The sequence below is a fragment of the Nannobrachium achirus genome (assembly GCF_963921795.1).
Source record: "Nannobrachium achirus genome assembly, chromosome: 7".
NCBI classification, from domain to species: domain Eukaryota; kingdom Metazoa; phylum Chordata; class Actinopteri; order Myctophiformes; family Myctophidae; genus Nannobrachium; species Nannobrachium achirus.
In genome coordinates this window covers 20,498,406-20,515,326 of record NC_137816.1, presented here as the reverse complement: position 1 = coordinate 20,515,326, position 16,921 = coordinate 20,498,406, and the positions used below count along the sequence as shown (strand labels likewise).

The window sequence follows — 16,921 nt, the reverse complement described above, 5'->3', positions numbered from 1 at the left end:
AAAAGAAACACTATTATTATGTTAAAATATTTTTCAATTTAAATTATTGAGGGACGTCAACCTTGTTGCTCATTAAACTACTTACACCTAACGACTGAGGAGTGCTGTTTTAATGTGCTCAAATACTCACAAAACAAAACATAAACAAAACAACAGTCCGAGGTGTTAACTTATAAGACAAAAAGTATGAAAACAAATGGAAACATTAGTCAGTGAACAAGAGTAAAAACACAAAGAGATAGAAAAAGGTTATGGCCAGCACACAGACACACATTAAACACACAACACATTAAGCATAATGTTAAACACTGCAGTATGTCGTCACTGTCAGGTGAAACCATGTCCAAAACCGTACCCTTTTATTATTCTCATCATGACCCATCGTGACAAAAAAATATATAAACATTTGAAACAGGGAGATGTGAGGTTTCCGCCTGGCAGCAACGATGTACAAAAAATAATAATAAAACATTTACTGAGGTAAACAGAATAAATTCACACAAAACACTGTGCAAAGTATTTCAATATAACTACAAAGTGCCAAAATCGAAATGACTTATGCACCGAAATAAAGAAAGCTTGTCAAAAGCACTACAAATTGAATATCCAGCCTCCTACCTCTGAATGCCCTGGAAGGTGCTTGAGGCCATGTCGACGATACCCCCTGTCGGCCGGGCTACCACACCCACCAGGCCCTTCCCTATGCCTTTGAAGAAGCCAGCTGCACCCTCCTTCTTCGCCCCTGGAGCAAAACATATTGGGGGATTAGACCAGTGGTTCTCAAACATCTACATTTCAAGGACCCCCCTAACTCTGACACAACAAAAATGGAACCAAATAGTTACGGTCCATTTGAGTCAAGAGTTAAGGGGGGCATTAAGGGGACAGTATACAAATGGAACCAAATGGACCTGTTCAGGTCCATTATGTTCATTTGTATACTGTGAGAGTTACAGACTCTCAAAGAACATCAAATGCCAACTCTCCAACGTGCCGATGTCGGCCCGACTCGGCTCGTGAAGAAATTGGAAAGCGCTTCCTGCCGACAAGCTGCCAAGAGATGCTTGCTCTCATTAACAGACAGAACTGGTGGAGAAGCTCAAAAGCATTAACCAGATATGACGAGGGACTGTGTGTGTGTGTGTGTGTGTGTGTGTGTGTGTGTGTGTGTGTGAGAAACATACCCTCCATAGGTTTGGTGACGATACCCGTCACCCCTCCAACGACACCCTGGGGAGAGACAAGATGACTGTCAGAGTGACGTAGTGGAAACACTAGTAAGGCCTGATTAATACTTGGTCACAATGCATCGCATTGTGAGCTTGTAGATCAACACACTTTGGGGTGAAACACACGGCTGAGAGTGTTGGAGATCACCACACCTCTCAGCCGTTATAAAATACCAGGTAACCACATGCCTCTTGTGGCTTATTGCTTCAGTTTAAACGTGTTAACCGCGTTAACTACTGTGTGAATGTCCACCACACATATACCTGTATATCATTTTCAGGATAATCTGCATTCAATCATTTTGGAGCAGCAGAGGACAGTCGAGGCTGGGTGTATGAAAAAGTCACAGAAAGAGGTTAAGAAAACGTGAGCTTCTCTTACCTTGAGAAAGCCCTTCCCTCCCTTGGCCAGGCTCTCTCCAAAGTCCTTGGGTGGCCGGTTCATCTCCTCACGTCGTTTCTGCTGGTACTCCTTATCCATAGTGATGGCTGCCAGGCCTTTCCCCACTGACCCTGTGATCCTGGACACCATGCCTGCAGCACCACCTAGGGGACGCAGAATAATATCGCATCAGTTGTGTACTAAGATAATAGGCTTACAGTATATATATTATGTCAACAATGCACACTTATTTTCCTTTGCAAATGAAAACATTTCTTTTTTGTTTCACTATTTTACTGAACATCTCATGTGTGCAATTTTTCACATTGTTAGTTTTAAAAAGATGCATGAATATTAGTCTTTACCAACTGTGTGACCAAGTAGACTGCGCACTCCGATCGCAAAACCCTCCGCAAACTCCTCTGGTCCCTGCACAGCACCCTGGGAAACACACACAAATAACCAGCTTCAGCATCAGAGCTGAATGAACAACTTGAATCTGAGGACTACAATGGAAACAAGTCCCCAGGACCTTTTGGTGTTATCCTTTTAGCCTTAAAGGAGTAGTTCACCCCCAAAATAACTTTTTTTCTATTGATTACTCACGCCATGCAGACTTGAGTTCAATAATATTTGTTGTTTTTTGTCGCATTCCTAAGACATTTGATTACAATAAATGTACCTCCATTGATTCCGGATGGGGACCAAATGCGTTCGGGTCACCATCCGGAATCAATGGGGTTTACAATAATATTTTTTTTTGTCTTAGGACTGCAACAAATACAAAAAAATCAAGTCTCTATGGCATGAGTAATCAATAGAAAAAAAGGCATTTTGGGGTTGAACTACTCCTTTAATGTCTGACAGTACATTGTGCTGTTTACATTTCTGACTAATAAAGTATTCAATCAATCAATCAATCAAAGCTGCACAACAACAGAGTCCTGCTAACACTCATTGCAAGTCATTCTGAATCTCAAAGTGTGTGTGTGTACATGTTCTACCTGGAAAGGCTCATAGAAGAAGGCCTCTACTCCCTCTGACAGGCCTCGGATCAGTCCAAATGGATTCCCCAGCACATCAAGGCCCAGCACCAGCACATACATCTGCTTCAGGAACTACAGGAAGGTGGGAGGGGAATAATAGCATAATAGAAGTTCAGTGATTCTCAAACTTTTACATTGAAAGGACCCGCAGTTTAATATGCATTAGGCGATTTGATACGTTTTATCTCTGGAACCATTTGTACACTCTCAGAGCTAATAATGACCATTGTCATATCATCATAATCATCATCATCAGGTCAGTACCTGCTCAGAGTAATGTCGGACCACAGCCCACATGAGCTTGTCTCTCTTGTAGAATTGGTATTCCACCTGAAAGAATGCCAATCTGAAAATGGAGTGAGGGAGAGAGAGTGAAAAGAGGAGAGGAGGAGGAAGAGAGTCATGATCTTATAGCATCGGGCCATTCCCTTCGACGTTTGACGTCCATTTCAGGTATATTAATGTTTTCATTTAAGTTTGAAACTTCACAGTTGCAATGTTTTGAAAATGTGTATTTTAAAGATAAAACCTTTTTGTTCCAATTTAAACATTTTAGTACATTTCATCTATTTAATGTACTACGGTATGTCGAACACTGTATGCATGCTTTCCCATTTGGGACAATGTTATAAATTCACTTGATGGAGAAGAACGTTAGACTACTTTTTTTAAAGTAAAATGTATTTTAGAAAATGGCCACTATTATACAGTATACAGTATGCCTCTGCATTCATGGGTGAATCTAGATGTCTTACTTGAAGATGAGGTCATCTACGTCGGTCAGCGTAGCTCCAATGCTCTTCAGCAGCAGGTTGAGTGACTCGATGGCCACCATCTCCTCCTGGCTGGTCTCGTCTCCGCCTGAACCCAGAGACAGGCTCAGGTGGAGCTGAAAGACAGACAGGAAAGATATGTTTTACCTTTATTTCAATCTGCATGAAGATCATTGCTGACAGTATAACGTCTGACAAGAGATCTAGCAGATTTACTGTTTATACTCGCTGAGGTTCAATTAACTTGAATTTCATTATGGGAAAAGTGGACTTCTAATGCTGAAGACAAACGGTGCTTCATTAACCGACCTACAATATCAAAGAGCTGTCCCTTTCTTGTCTTCTTCATTCATCAGAGAGCTGAGGTGGTTTTACATGACAAAAGAGCACGAGGCTCAGCCTCCTGAATGAATAGACTGTGTGTGTGTGTGTGTGTGTGTGTGTGTGTGTGTGTGTGTGTGTGTGTGTGTGTGTGCATATTTACTTTAATAGGTGATATGTGGAAGTGTTCAAAGAAGCTGAGTCCTGAGGCATCGGTCAGCGATGCTTCCATCAACTCTGCTTGTAGCATCTCCAGATCTCTCTGTATCAGCTTAGTCTGGGTCACGCACACCACACACACACACACACACACACACACACACACACACACACACACACACACACACACACACACACACACACACACACACACAAAAAAAGAAACACAAGTGACACAAATTTGTATGAGATAGGATGAAAGGGTTTTAGAATTGTAATAATCTCTGTCTATAATGCATTTTGAGATCAGGCTTCTATTAATTGCTGCTTATAAAGTACAGTGCTTGAGCCATGCATTATCCAACAAGTTATCTGTGATACTCTACTTGTCAGTTGTCAGACATTGTGTGTGTGTGTGTGTGTGTGTGTGTGTGTGTGTGTGTGTGTGTGTGTGTGTGTGTGTGTGTGTGTGTGTGTGTGTGTGTGTGTGTGTGAATAAATACCAAAATGGTCGCCCCAAAACACAGCGGCAGTATTCACCTGGTATTCCTAAACATAACCTCAGTAAAACGGTGGTAAAACCTAACCTTATTCCTAAACATAACCTCAGTAAAACCATGCCTAACCCTAAACTTATTTCTAACCTTATCCTTAGTAAAACAAATACAAGAACTGCTGGTCTGTGGTAAAAATGGGGGCGAGCGTGTTTTGGGTGGAGCATTCCGTGTGTACAGTATGTGAGCGTTCACCTTCTGTTTCTGTGCCTGTGGATCAGTAGTAGCTGGGGTGAACACAGCTAGGACAGCTCCTAAAAACCCCTGGTCGATCTTCACAGCCATTTCCTGCACCAGAGCCATGAAGTATCTGTGTGGACGGACACACAAGCACAATAATACCATTAGGAGTATGACAGATATAAATGACAAAGCTTTACAATAAGCCATACATGGGCAACTGGCGGCCCGGGGGCCACATGCGGCCCCCACCTCCACTTAACACATGGGCTCCATTTGTTTACAAACGCTCGCGAAACTAAAATCCAAAAATCGCGGTAAAATCGCGGTAAAGTGTCGCCGTGAAAACAATCAGCTCTCTGCTTCCATGGGGCTGTTTTCACTTCATTCTTAGATAAAGCCGTTCTTATGTTTCAAAGTAGAATCTAAAGCAATGTTAATCCTTCCGTGATGTCTTCCCTAGAGGGGCTGCCTGCACTGACTGGGTGACGTAATGGACTCAGGTCATGCAAAGGGCAGCTGCAGTCTCAAAAAGTTAACTGTTTGTTGCCTCGTGTGTGAACGAGATAACTTCCTGTGGCAGGGGGACACCTAGTGGCCATAACTCGTCCCTGAACGAGTTTGGCTCCCCAATTGTTAATGCGGCCCACAGGTTCATATCGGAATACTGATATATTATTGATTTCAGCTGTTACAATTCCAAAAATGACCTGCTTTAATTCCGTCAGTCTGTATTAGTAGCTTAATTAGTAGTTAACATGAGTATATAACTAAATGCGTTTGAAATTAAATCAAAATGTTACATTTCAGGATTCCAATTAAAAAATAACAACAAATAATGCAGGACTCCAATTCAAAAGCTGCGATGCGTTTTGAGCTTGTAGATCTGCTATTTTTGCTTCTTTTGTATGAGATACAATAATGATAAAGTAGGACGTAGAAATATGCAATGTGGCCCTCTGGAGTGAAAATGGACATATACTGTAGCGGCCCTCGCCATCATCAAAGTTGCCCACCCCTGCAATAAGCTGTTATAATGTAATAACCTGATCATTGATTTGGAAAATGTAAGTAGGAACACACAACGATATTCTGCAAGTACTACAGTATAGGACATTTTTACTTTTTGCTTGTGACATCATCATTGTCGATAGTTCTTTATAGCAAGAACAGTGATAAAGGTGTACCGACGAAACATTTCCTCTAATTAAAACACAGGTAAATACGCCTGGAACATGTGATTATTTAGAAAAAAAGTTTTGCTCACTTGAACTGCATGACCTGGCTGTGCTCATTGAACCTGGTGATGATGGACACATCGATGAAGGGCTTGGGCTCTGTCAACCAATCAATACAAAGAGTTGAATTTAATCTCCACAGCACAAGAATGTATCAAAAATACTGCTTGCAATGGCAGCCAAAGGGCCAAGCACTTCTTTGTAGAGGATGAATTTAATTGGATGTAACACGCACGCACGCACGAACTCGCTCAACAGCTCTCATTGTTCCACAAACTAACTGGCCACAGGCCTAGCTGGCCTGGGTGGGTCTATTTATACCTGAGTCCATGGCAATAGACTTTGGTGGAGGCACGGGGTGGAATACGATGGGAAATATGGCACCAGGGAGCTGGTTATCAACCTAGAGGAGACACATACCAAATTGTCACATAGAGCAGTGGTTCTCAACCTGTGGGTTGGGACCCCCAAAATTATTTTGGGGGGTCCCCAGATGATTAACTTAATGTGCAAGATTGTTTTCTCACTCAACAGTAAACAAACCAACATGAAATTTAAGTGGATAGAGTATGTATGCACATTTCTAAAGTGACAATTTAAAGACCTTTTAATACCTCTAAAATGACAAATTAAACATTGGCCAAATTGTCAAATATTAGAGGCAGAAATTGTGAAAATAGCCTATCTACATGCTCACAACGCCTCACGTTGTGAGCATGTAGATCTGCTATTTTTACAATAGAACCGTGTTATACAAAATGGAATGGCTCAACTCTTAGTGCTCGTCCGGGTGGGGCCTGAAAAGGTTGAGAACCACTGACATAGAGCAGGAATATAAAGTCTAATCACTGCTTGCCAAAAAGAGGTTGTGTGTTACCTGTAACCAGTAGAGCTGTGCTCTGAGGGCTCTCTGATGAGGGGACTGTTTGAACTCCACATGAATTCCCGACAGGAAGTTCCTCCTCACGGGACAGGACAAGGGCTGCCTCATCATCATGGGGATCTTCCTAAAGTTCACCTGTCACGCGAGAACACATCCTATGAGCGTTTCAATTCAATCTACAGTCTAGCTCAGAGTTCAACAAATGATGTCATCAGTGGTGAGATTTGGGGCAGCCATTGCTGAAGAGCTAGAGAGACGGAAGCGGAAGTCCTCAGGTTCAATTCCCAGGCCCTTGCAATGTGTCGCAAGCAAGACACTTAACTTAATATGTGTTGTTTTTGTTGTTTTTTTTGGTTACAGGAGAAATAGTATTTGTATGTATGTTTTTAAACGCCCCCTCTTAATGTAGGGTTACTGTTTGTTGGTATGTGTTGTTTTGTCTTCATGTGGGGACTAGGGATGAAATTTAGCATTCTTCCTAATTCCGGTGTATTTACATTGCTTTTATGTAGTGTTCATTAATATGCATTGTCCCGTCTAAATAAACAAAAACAAAAAACCCTAACTGCTCCCCTCCTGCGCTCTTCTGTGGGCAGCAATCAGCTAGGTTGCTGCCTGAGGAAGATTTATCATACTCGAAATGCGTTGCTGAGTAGTCTGTGAGTAGTCTGAAACAAACAGACTTTGTGCATTATACAGTGGTATCCCTCTGAAAACTGAATTCCCCCACAGGATCAAATAGGTGTAATTATTATTGTGATATTTATACACTAGTATCTAATATGTATAGTTATATCTATAGTCTAGTAGTGTAAAGGCATACAGTATATAAATCATAGTCTAATATGTGTCAGTCAGTCAGTGGTGGTGTGGTTTTGTCTGACCTCTATGTTAGCGTCCAGTTTGACCCAGTCCGGCTGGCTCTGCTCTGACAGGCTGGTTTGATAGGCTTTCTCCAGCATGATGATGTTCTTCTGGTTGAAAGGCTTCCAGCGGTTCTTTGCCCTATTCTCCCACACTACACCCGAACTGAGCACAACATATGGAAGAGAACCGGTCAGACCACATGCTGTCATACTAGATGTACAGTTACAGTACAATGTACTGTACGATGTACTCTATTCATACTTATACTGAATCTTTATGATATTGCATCCTTTGGGCCAAAGTGAAACTTTACGTTAACCACTTAAACCGTACAACTTAGTTGACCGGGGTCCCCCAGGGCTCTATACTTGGTCAACTCCCGTCTTCCCTCTACACTATGGGCCCTATTATGCACATCTTTATTAACACCAGGTCTTATTACTTAAAATGTGGAGGCGTGACCAATGCCATTTGATATCTCTTGACAAAACCAACAGACATTCACATTCACATTCTCTGTTGCCTATTATTGAAGCATCTCCTCCTTTTATCTCAGTCTTATATCAGTTTTATCTGATCTCCAAGCAACAAAAAAAAGGTCGCTGCGTGACGCTTTGTATGCTTGTAGATCAGATCTGTTTGCACAGCATAAATGAAAGTAAAACAGCAACGCTGTGCAAGGTGAGAGAGGGGAAGAGCACACACTCCATTTGTTTAACTTTGGTAATGACATATTTCTTCTTTACCCCTTTAGTGACGTTGTTTCTTTTACCTGGTGATGCCGATGTATGCGATCTCCTGCCGGGTGGTGTTGTTGATGAGCGACAGTCCGAGGGAGTGCAGCGATACGTTCACTTCCTGTTGGAACTGTTCCATTTCCTCTGCCTGGCGTGCCTTGGTCACCACGCCCACGTCCTCGGTGAACAGCAGCACCCGCTGCCGTCCGTCCAGGAAGGACACCCAGTGGATCTGGGACAGACCGTCATACGCAAACTGACCACACTCGTCCTGCATGGAAGAGAGGACAGTGGTACCACACATCATTAAACATTTGTTTCCTTATTCATTTTCACAATTCATTCATGTAACCTACTGTATGTATTACTATGCTATTAGCGATATGAGTAACAATCGCCGTTATTAGTAATTTTGGAACTGTTACAGTGACAATGGTGGATTGATGATTTGATTATAGCAGTCACACAAGCACACGTTACATTTAAATTGTTGTGCAATATTATCCATATTCTATGATGTGTTTACTTCATTGTCCAGCATTGTTGAGAGCACCCCATAAGTATTTATTTGCACTGTTACACTGTTTACAACTACTACATTCATATTATGCAAAACAGCATGTTTTTCCACATAATACTTTGTTGAGTCCCCCAGCTTCACAGGAAATAGCCTGTGCCCTGTGTATAATCCTGTTTGCTGTTTTTCACTCCACCTTGACCAGGCCCAGCTCTCCAGAGTGCTCCATGCAGTTCCAGCTCAGCTTGCGGACCCCTGCTGGGTTGTCCCATGCAAACCGCTGGGCCTCACCGGGTTTCAGCTCCTGGCTGACTGAAGAACCACTGTATAGTTGGATAAACAGACAGACAGACAGACAGTGGAGAAAACACAGCAGAAGACAGACAGAGACAAAGCGAGCATGGCTGTATTTAGAATTAAATGAGAATCAAACCTCCAAGTTACATTAAGTGTACAAAAACATTACGATCATGCTGGTCCTTCCATGAAATTGACTGAATCCAGGTGAACGTTATAATGTGGATTGTGAAACAGACAATTCTCCTCAATAAACATCCCTTAAAGCCTATATACTCTGACCCTACTGACCTCTGTTTGTAATTGATGGTCACCCAGGGAGTGTGGTTGACAATGAGGGCTGGGGCAGCTCCCTCATAGTAGTCTGTGAAGCCAATGATCGTAGAATGTTCTGCGATGTTCACGTCAACAATGACGCCTCCGTACTGTATAGGAAAGGACAAGGCGAACCAAACACAAATTGTTACTATTCAGTAGCAAATATGTCACCAGCAGGCCAAAATGTAAATTTTACACAGAAGATACTGTATCTCAATCTAATCAGTAGATTGCAGGATGAACCCTATTGATTGTGAGCTTGTAGATCAGCTATTTTCAAAGAGCCGTAGCCTAGTAGCTTCTTTTGGGGCTAGTTTTCATAGAGCTGCTGGTTGCTTATTTCTCTCGCAAAATCTGTCAACACTGAGCTAGCGGTAGTTATTATTATATTAATGATATTGCCTGACCGTGCCCATGCCCAGTAAGGTGCCGTTGTCCTGCTTGTCAAAGTAGAAGGCCTTGGAGCTGGATTCAGAGCCCACCACTCGGACACACAGCTTCCCAGTGCTGCTCTCTGGCCACAGCGGCAGACACTGAAACACACAACAAGAAACACAGCACATATATTAACTAACCACATCGGGTGGTCAAGAGGAGGAATGTCGACGGCCAGGGGTGAAGCCCTGGCTCCGGCAAAAATAATTATCACCAAGATTCGCTGCTAGAGACTGAGACAGTACATATAGCTGTTACCTCAGTAGAGCTGATGTAATGCCACTTCTCACTGGTGGAACCGTCTCCGTTCTGGACTTCCCCTACCTCCAGCTCATAGGAGGACTTGTTGACCAGAGTGTAAAAGGGACTCATGGTAACAATTCTGGTCAAGTTGAAACTGCTCATCTGGATGCTTAATCCAACCTGAAACACAGAGATTAAGTCTGGGACTGACAGCAAGAGAGCAGGCAAAGCCATATATATCAGTCAGATAACCAACTACTATTCTACAGGTACAGGGTCTAAGCACCTGTTAGATGAGAACATAGTTAGACTCATAACCCATTTCCGTGACACAAGTTATTTTTTTTTAATCCCAAAATGCTTTCATCATACTACTATAACCTTGCGGTGGTAGTGTTTGTGTACTGTATGTAAACCTAGTGAGTTACCAGGTAGTCCATGTTGTTGGCAGGACACCTCACACATCCATAGCTGCCCACTGTATCCAGAGAGAAGCCTTCAGACCAGGAGCTGGTGGAGACACACAGCTGCAACTGGAAGACGAGGCAGAAAACACCATGTGAGCAAACAAATGTACCAGACCAGTCTGACCTGCACTGTGAAATTCAGTTTTAGCTTAGAATAGACTCTCTAGTTAAAAATAAAATATCTACCACCGTACAGTAGAAGTGAACACAGGTGAATAGTGTGAGTCTCAGATACTTCTTAAGTATATGTTGATCAATTTGCTTTAATGGACATCAGGCCAGCTACAGTACCTTGTTCTTGCTGAAGTAGTTCTTCTTCTTGAAGGAGAAGAGGACAACGTCCCTGTAGTCAGATGGGTGTTTGACGGCAATGTCCTCTGCCTTGTACTGCAGCACGCGAGACGTCTTGTTGATGATCCAGTAGGGGCTGAAGATGGACAGCACCAGGCAGCCATGGGCGCGCACCACGTGCACGCTCACGTCCACAGTCAGCGTGGCGTCCGAGCTGCAGGTGAAGCACACGGCGGTGAACTCGGGCATGTCCCTGCTGAGGCGCATGTGACCTTGCCAGTCACGACCTTGGTACTTGATGAGCGCCAGCTCCATGATCTCCCCGCTGACCCGCGCATTGAGGACGTCAGATGTGCTGCCTTCCTGGAGCTCCTGGAACTCTGCTGAACCCTGGAGGACAAGGACAAACAGACAGTCATACAATGGAAATGCAGTAGTTTGTGATATGAATTCAATAATTAGTTTCAAAGATGTCCTAAATTACACAATGTACATATATATATTTTTTTTGACATCTCACAATGGATGTCAGCCAGTCACAAGACTGAGCTTCTCTTCTTGCCAGCTACAGTAAATCCTGTGCCACGCAGGATCTAACTATGACTTCAGATGCCACTCAGCTCTCATTCAAGGCACACATCGCCACGGTCACTCGATCCTGTAGGTTCACACTCTACAACATTCGAAGGATTAGACCCTTCCTAACCCAGGAGTAAGCCCAGCTCCTTATCCAGAAGACTCGCCTCTTCAGACTCCACCTTAGCCTGTAACACTCACCATAGCACTTGCTCTAGCCTCGACGACCTTGCAGGCTTATGCAAAGGGTAAAATGTAATTAGATAGCATGTTATGTAGCTTATGTAGGTCATTGTTGACCTACAGTGTATAGTTTCATATACAGATTATTGAGTTCTTGGTGTACCTACAATCATAGATTTCTATGCTGTCCTTGCTTATTGTAAATTGCTCTGGATTAAGAGCATCTGCTAAATGCCTAAATTGATGGGACTTTCTGTGTGTGTGCAATCTGCAATGAATATAGAATGGGGTGAACACGTGAATGTTAGATGTTGAACTTGGATTGGTTGCTCAGTGAGAGGAAGCAGTTGCTTCCCATGAATACAAATACATTCTCATTATTGAGTTCAGAAGAATGCAGCAATATGTTATACCATGGTGCTAGACTCCCAAGGCTACTCAGAGTGATCAGCTCCTACCTCCAAGAGGTAGCGGAAGGTGTAGGGCAGCAGGTTGCGCAGGGTGGCTGTGGGGTTAAGGTGAAAGATGTAGGCTGGGTCCCAGTCATCTTCGCCCTGACTGGAAATGTAGCACAGGTCGTCAGGCACGGCTACAGCGCTGATCCTAAGAGCCAGGAAGCTGCTGTCTACCGGCGGGCACTGAATGGTAGACTTCACTTCTGAACTGCAGTGGACCTGCTCTTTCCAGGCAATGCAGGTGGAGGAGGGCCCGTACTGACCTTCCAGATGACCAGCCGGCTGCACGAAGAGCTGGCATCTGGAACGATAGAAAAATCGAACGTATAAGTAGGGCTGTCACGATATGACATTTTACATGACGATTAATTGTCACTCAAATAATTGGCGATTAACGATTTAATTGTGTTTTTGTCGTTGACAATTACATTTCTGTTGTAGGCTTTGAAGTTGCACATGGCAGATATGACACATAACCTTAAATATACAATGAAATTACTGACATATTTGACAACATTATACTTAAAAAAGAACATTGATCGCGACGCGTTGTGAGCTTGTAGATCGGCTATTTCCACTATTTTTGACTTTCTTAAAGATATATGAACATTTTTCAACATGGAAACGATTATGAAAAATAATCACGATTATGTCCAAAAATCACGATTAGACGATTATGTAATAATTGTGACAGCCCTACGTATAAGCTGAAAGAGCAATTCACCGTGATTATAATAGTTGGTTGCCTGAACTTTCTTATTAGAGTAGAGTCCACATACTCTAGCTAGTTGACTAGTCGTTGGACTCTTAGTCGAAGAATGAGATAGAATGGATTGCTGCTCTCCTTTTGTCAGGTAGGATTCCAGAGCTGCCGTGAGGTGCTGTGTATTTATGCTGTCAGGCTGGTTAGCCAATATTTGCTGGTAAACATTAGCTTGGGTTTTCTTTTGGCCCATTTATCCCCATTTATCCCTTCTGGCTAATGGTATTCCCCATGCCCGTTTGGAAGTATAGTATAAAGCAGCAATACTGATTGTCCTTTGCTCCAATATGGAGCAAAAGTTTATTTCCATGAATAAAACAAGTGACTAAATTTGAGAACAAATGTGGATACATTGAGCCATTTATGTTATGTTATGTTATGTTATGTTATGTTATGATTTATTTATTTGATATGGACATCCCAATCACATTGGACGAACCAGATGCATTGATATAAGTGATTATAGCACAAGTGCTAATTCTCATCACCTGTCCACAGGAGGCTTTTCTATTTTACAAAAATCAAATCTAACACCCAGTCAACTCAAGTACAGTAAACATACTACTAGTCTAAAACCCAATCAAGTACAAATACAATAATACTAGTCTAAAACCCAGTCAAGTACAAACATTTATAATATTACGATTACTAATAAGAACTAACAATCCACAATCTGACCCATCAGTCTGTAGGACACACAAAATCATAACAACTGCAACTAAATATTTTCCAACCTAGAGGCCCCAAAAGGCACAGATTTGTTTTGACCCAGGTAGGTTGCTGTAATGTTCAAACAGTGACCTCTGCAGGGATTTTGTCATTTGGTTGAAACCGCTACAGTACTGTACGGTACCTGTAGGTTTCCAATGTGACATGAAATTCTTTCTCCGGTTCGGCCACTCCAATCTTCACCAGTCCTCTGGTTGTGGAACAATACTTCAGGATGGTAAATGGAACAGAAAAATGGTTCTTTATCTGAAACCAAAGGAAATTAGAGAGATATTGAATTACAGCATATACTGTTTATTTAGACTTACTGTTTCTTTTTTGTTTTTCTTTACATATCTACTGCATAGTACTGTGTTCTATTTGTCTGTCATTCAATGTTATATGAGATACTTCAATGGTTTCCAGTGGAAATAAGCTTAGTCTTTTCATGGATCTCCTTTTAGTAGACCTTGTACCAGTGAACTGTACCGTCATGAAACTGTACCTTTTCCTATGCAAACTTCTAATAAAGTCTTCAATCAATCAATCAAAAGCATGTTTGAAAATAACATAGATTAATCATTAAAATGACAGTACGAAAGCACATATCACATGCTTTCTTTCTTTTAATGTTGAATAAAATCTAAATATATTTTTTGTGTCGATTCTTTGATATGTAAAAATGTTAAACCGAGCTTCTTCATTATTCGATTAATAGAATAAGTAATCGATAGAATGATCATGTAGAAAATAATCGATCATTGAAGCTCTAATATGCATGCCATTAGCTACTCCGGGATGCCTGCTATTTCTATTAAAAGGTAAATGTAAAGCTAACCTGTAGCGGAGAGCGGATCGTGATGACCTTGTTGCCGTCCGCAGCATCTATCTGTAGCAGCACTGCTACTGCCTCCTGCAACATCGGACCCCGGATGTTATACAGCCTGCGACCCGGCTTGTCTATAGCAATGTTGGACATCTCACTGTAGCCAGCGGGGACTGAGGTAGAAATACATATCAGTCATTATTTAATTTAGAAACATTTATCTCAAACAGCATTTTGAGATATAAAAACACAGAACAAAACAGAACAGAATGTCTTTATTTTCATTATACAATGTACAACTACATTTTGATGTACAACTACATTTTGTGTCATCCCTCAATGGTGCCCAAAACACAACAGAGCTGTCACACTAAATTACGTTGTACATTGGTCAATGAAAACAAAGACATTCTATTCTAACAGAACAAAGACACAATAATAATCAAGTACAAACAGTTTCCACCACACCTCAAACCAAAGTTAGGCTGGTCTAGGTGCATCTGATCTCAGTAACGGAATACGTAGTAGGAAGGCACTGGAGTAAGCTTGGACATTTAAAGCCTTTTCATTCACAAGGTGCAGGTAACAGAGTGACGTTTTGAGGTCAATAAAGCTTCGTCAGGTGTATTGACATCGAAACGTTGTCACTCTTTTACAGGCACCCTGTGAAGGCTTTAATTCTCTGGATTTGCTCCAGTGCCTTCCTTCTACAATATTAACCACTTTTTCGCCCAAAGAATAGCAAAAACAGCCGATCTAGAAGCTCACAACGTGTTGTATTGTGACACGTTTGAGCTTGTAGTTTGTCTATTTTAAAATTCTAATTAATGTATGAAAAATGTCGCCTATAATGACATGTCCAAAACAGGGACACCAGGGTTGATGTGATGAATGAGTGTCAAAGAGGCTGCTGACCAATGGTGAGGTTGAACAAACAGCTCTCCTGGCGCTGCAGTGTTGAAAGCTTCCCCCGGGACGAAGCTTTGTACCCCGCGTTCTCCAGGTCCACACTCTGGCCTACGGCCACCTCGTGCAGTTTCCCCTGTGTGGGTGAGTCTATCCTCCGCAGGCTGCCGCTGTGCTGCACAATGAGGGGGATGCCCAGCGCGTTGCAGAGGGTGAAGGGGGCCTTCTCCTTCAGAGAGTGCTCAAAGGTGGAGGCAGTGCCCTCAGAGAAAGCCTGGTGAAAAAAGAACCAACTGTGAGTAAAAAGATAATGTGGTAGGTGTCAGAGTCTCAAATGTGATCTTATTAGCCCTTCTTTTGTTCACTTCCGACTTTACCTCTATTTAATTATATGCCCAGTGGCACGCCAGCGCTTTATAAATCATAGAGCAGATATAGATCACCTTGGAGGTAAGTCCCTGAGACATACTAGCGTCATGTCCAGGGAGTGTAGTTCCCTCTAAGAAAACAGGCTATTAAGTAGGCTCCTTTTAAATTAGAACAGATTAACTTACCACAAACTAATATGACCACCAAATCATAGTTCCTTTTTCTCTGCCAAAGTGTCTGGAAGAGTCGAGATTTGAATCCACTTGATTGGTGACTGCCATTTTCCCATCACAATAATGTTTACTACAGTACGTTAGTGTGAAATATGAGAAAAGAGCTGTACCTTGGCCAGGTTGGTGAAGACATTAAGGCAGGACTGGGAGATGGTGATGTTCATGGTGTCTTTGGAGCAGATGTTGATGGCAGTGCGAGGTTCCGGAATATTAATGAAGTCATCACCTGGCATAGGGCTTTTATCGTGAACTGGGTTGTTCTTCATCTTCATGATGGGAACAAGTGGAAAACATTTTAGTCAATATTAAAACATGTTGGCGCCATTTACGCCAAAACGCGTTTTCCGATTTTACCGCACTTGGCCGTCTTTTCATTGTTTAATATCAGACGGCCCACGATCCTTCGAGAGATGAGGCCAGGACATCCGGTTTACCATTCAGACCAAATGGTAGAGAATTCTGAAGTGGATTTATCTCGGATTCTACTCCCAGATTGTGTTGATCGTCAAAAGACACTTTTTTTCAACGAACCATTGGACCATAACTAAAGATCGGATCGTCACGGTCGCAATCTTTTTTTTCTCGGGGTAAAGAAGTCATGAATGTTGGATGTTACAAACAGTGTGTACACTAATCGTAGTCATGCCCGTGACTTCTGTGGGTCCTTCAAAATAAGGTAAAATCATCAAAATCGCTGGCGGGGTTGCATTTCTGAATTATAAAATCTACCTGGCGGAAAATGTGTTAACCAAAATGACAAGTGTGAACCATAATGCATAATAGAGTTGAAGCTGCATGTGTACTGTACTGTACCTCTACTTTGAGGTTCCACATGCGTTTGCCGTTGTCCACTCTCTCGATGAGAGGCTCCCACACAGCATGCATCTCATTGAAGTAGTTCACCTGCAAACAACATGAATTATTATTGTTATAGTCCTGTTCCTGGCCACTCACATGTGAGATTG

General features: G+C 42.3%; 1 protein-coding gene across 2 annotated transcripts in view; it reads right to left on the bottom strand.

Moving 5' to 3' along the window:
* The window catches only part of vps13c (vacuolar protein sorting 13 homolog C), a 104,690-nt gene that overhangs the window by 8,516 nt on the left and 79,253 nt on the right, over positions 1–16,921 (bottom strand). For both annotated transcript variants that reach the window (XM_080730550.1, XM_080730551.1), the window contains 26 exons: positions 16,770–16,859; positions 16,067–16,222; positions 15,364–15,628; positions 14,461–14,621; positions 13,768–13,889; positions 12,155–12,452; positions 10,938–11,327; positions 10,608–10,712; positions 10,195–10,359; positions 9,909–10,034; positions 9,475–9,608; positions 9,083–9,209; positions 8,405–8,640; positions 7,650–7,794; positions 6,760–6,900; positions 6,204–6,285; positions 5,912–5,981; positions 4,660–4,774; positions 3,915–4,028; positions 3,413–3,546; positions 2,922–3,003; positions 2,616–2,729; positions 1,977–2,052; positions 1,612–1,775; positions 1,185–1,230; positions 619–742 (listed from right to left, as the gene is read on the bottom strand). In XM_080730550.1, the coding sequence (XP_080586676.1) occupies positions 619–742; positions 1,185–1,230; positions 1,612–1,775; positions 1,977–2,052; positions 2,616–2,729; positions 2,922–3,003; positions 3,413–3,546; positions 3,915–4,028; positions 4,660–4,774; positions 5,912–5,981; positions 6,204–6,285; positions 6,760–6,900; positions 7,650–7,794; positions 8,405–8,640; positions 9,083–9,209; positions 9,475–9,608; positions 9,909–10,034; positions 10,195–10,359; positions 10,608–10,712; positions 10,938–11,327; positions 12,155–12,452; positions 13,768–13,889; positions 14,461–14,621; positions 15,364–15,628; positions 16,067–16,222; positions 16,770–16,859 (3,782 nt within the window). The remainder of the gene's footprint in view (positions 1–618; positions 743–1,184; positions 1,231–1,611; positions 1,776–1,976; positions 2,053–2,615; positions 2,730–2,921; positions 3,004–3,412; positions 3,547–3,914; positions 4,029–4,659; positions 4,775–5,911; positions 5,982–6,203; positions 6,286–6,759; positions 6,901–7,649; positions 7,795–8,404; positions 8,641–9,082; positions 9,210–9,474; positions 9,609–9,908; positions 10,035–10,194; positions 10,360–10,607; positions 10,713–10,937; positions 11,328–12,154; positions 12,453–13,767; positions 13,890–14,460; positions 14,622–15,363; positions 15,629–16,066; positions 16,223–16,769; positions 16,860–16,921) is intronic.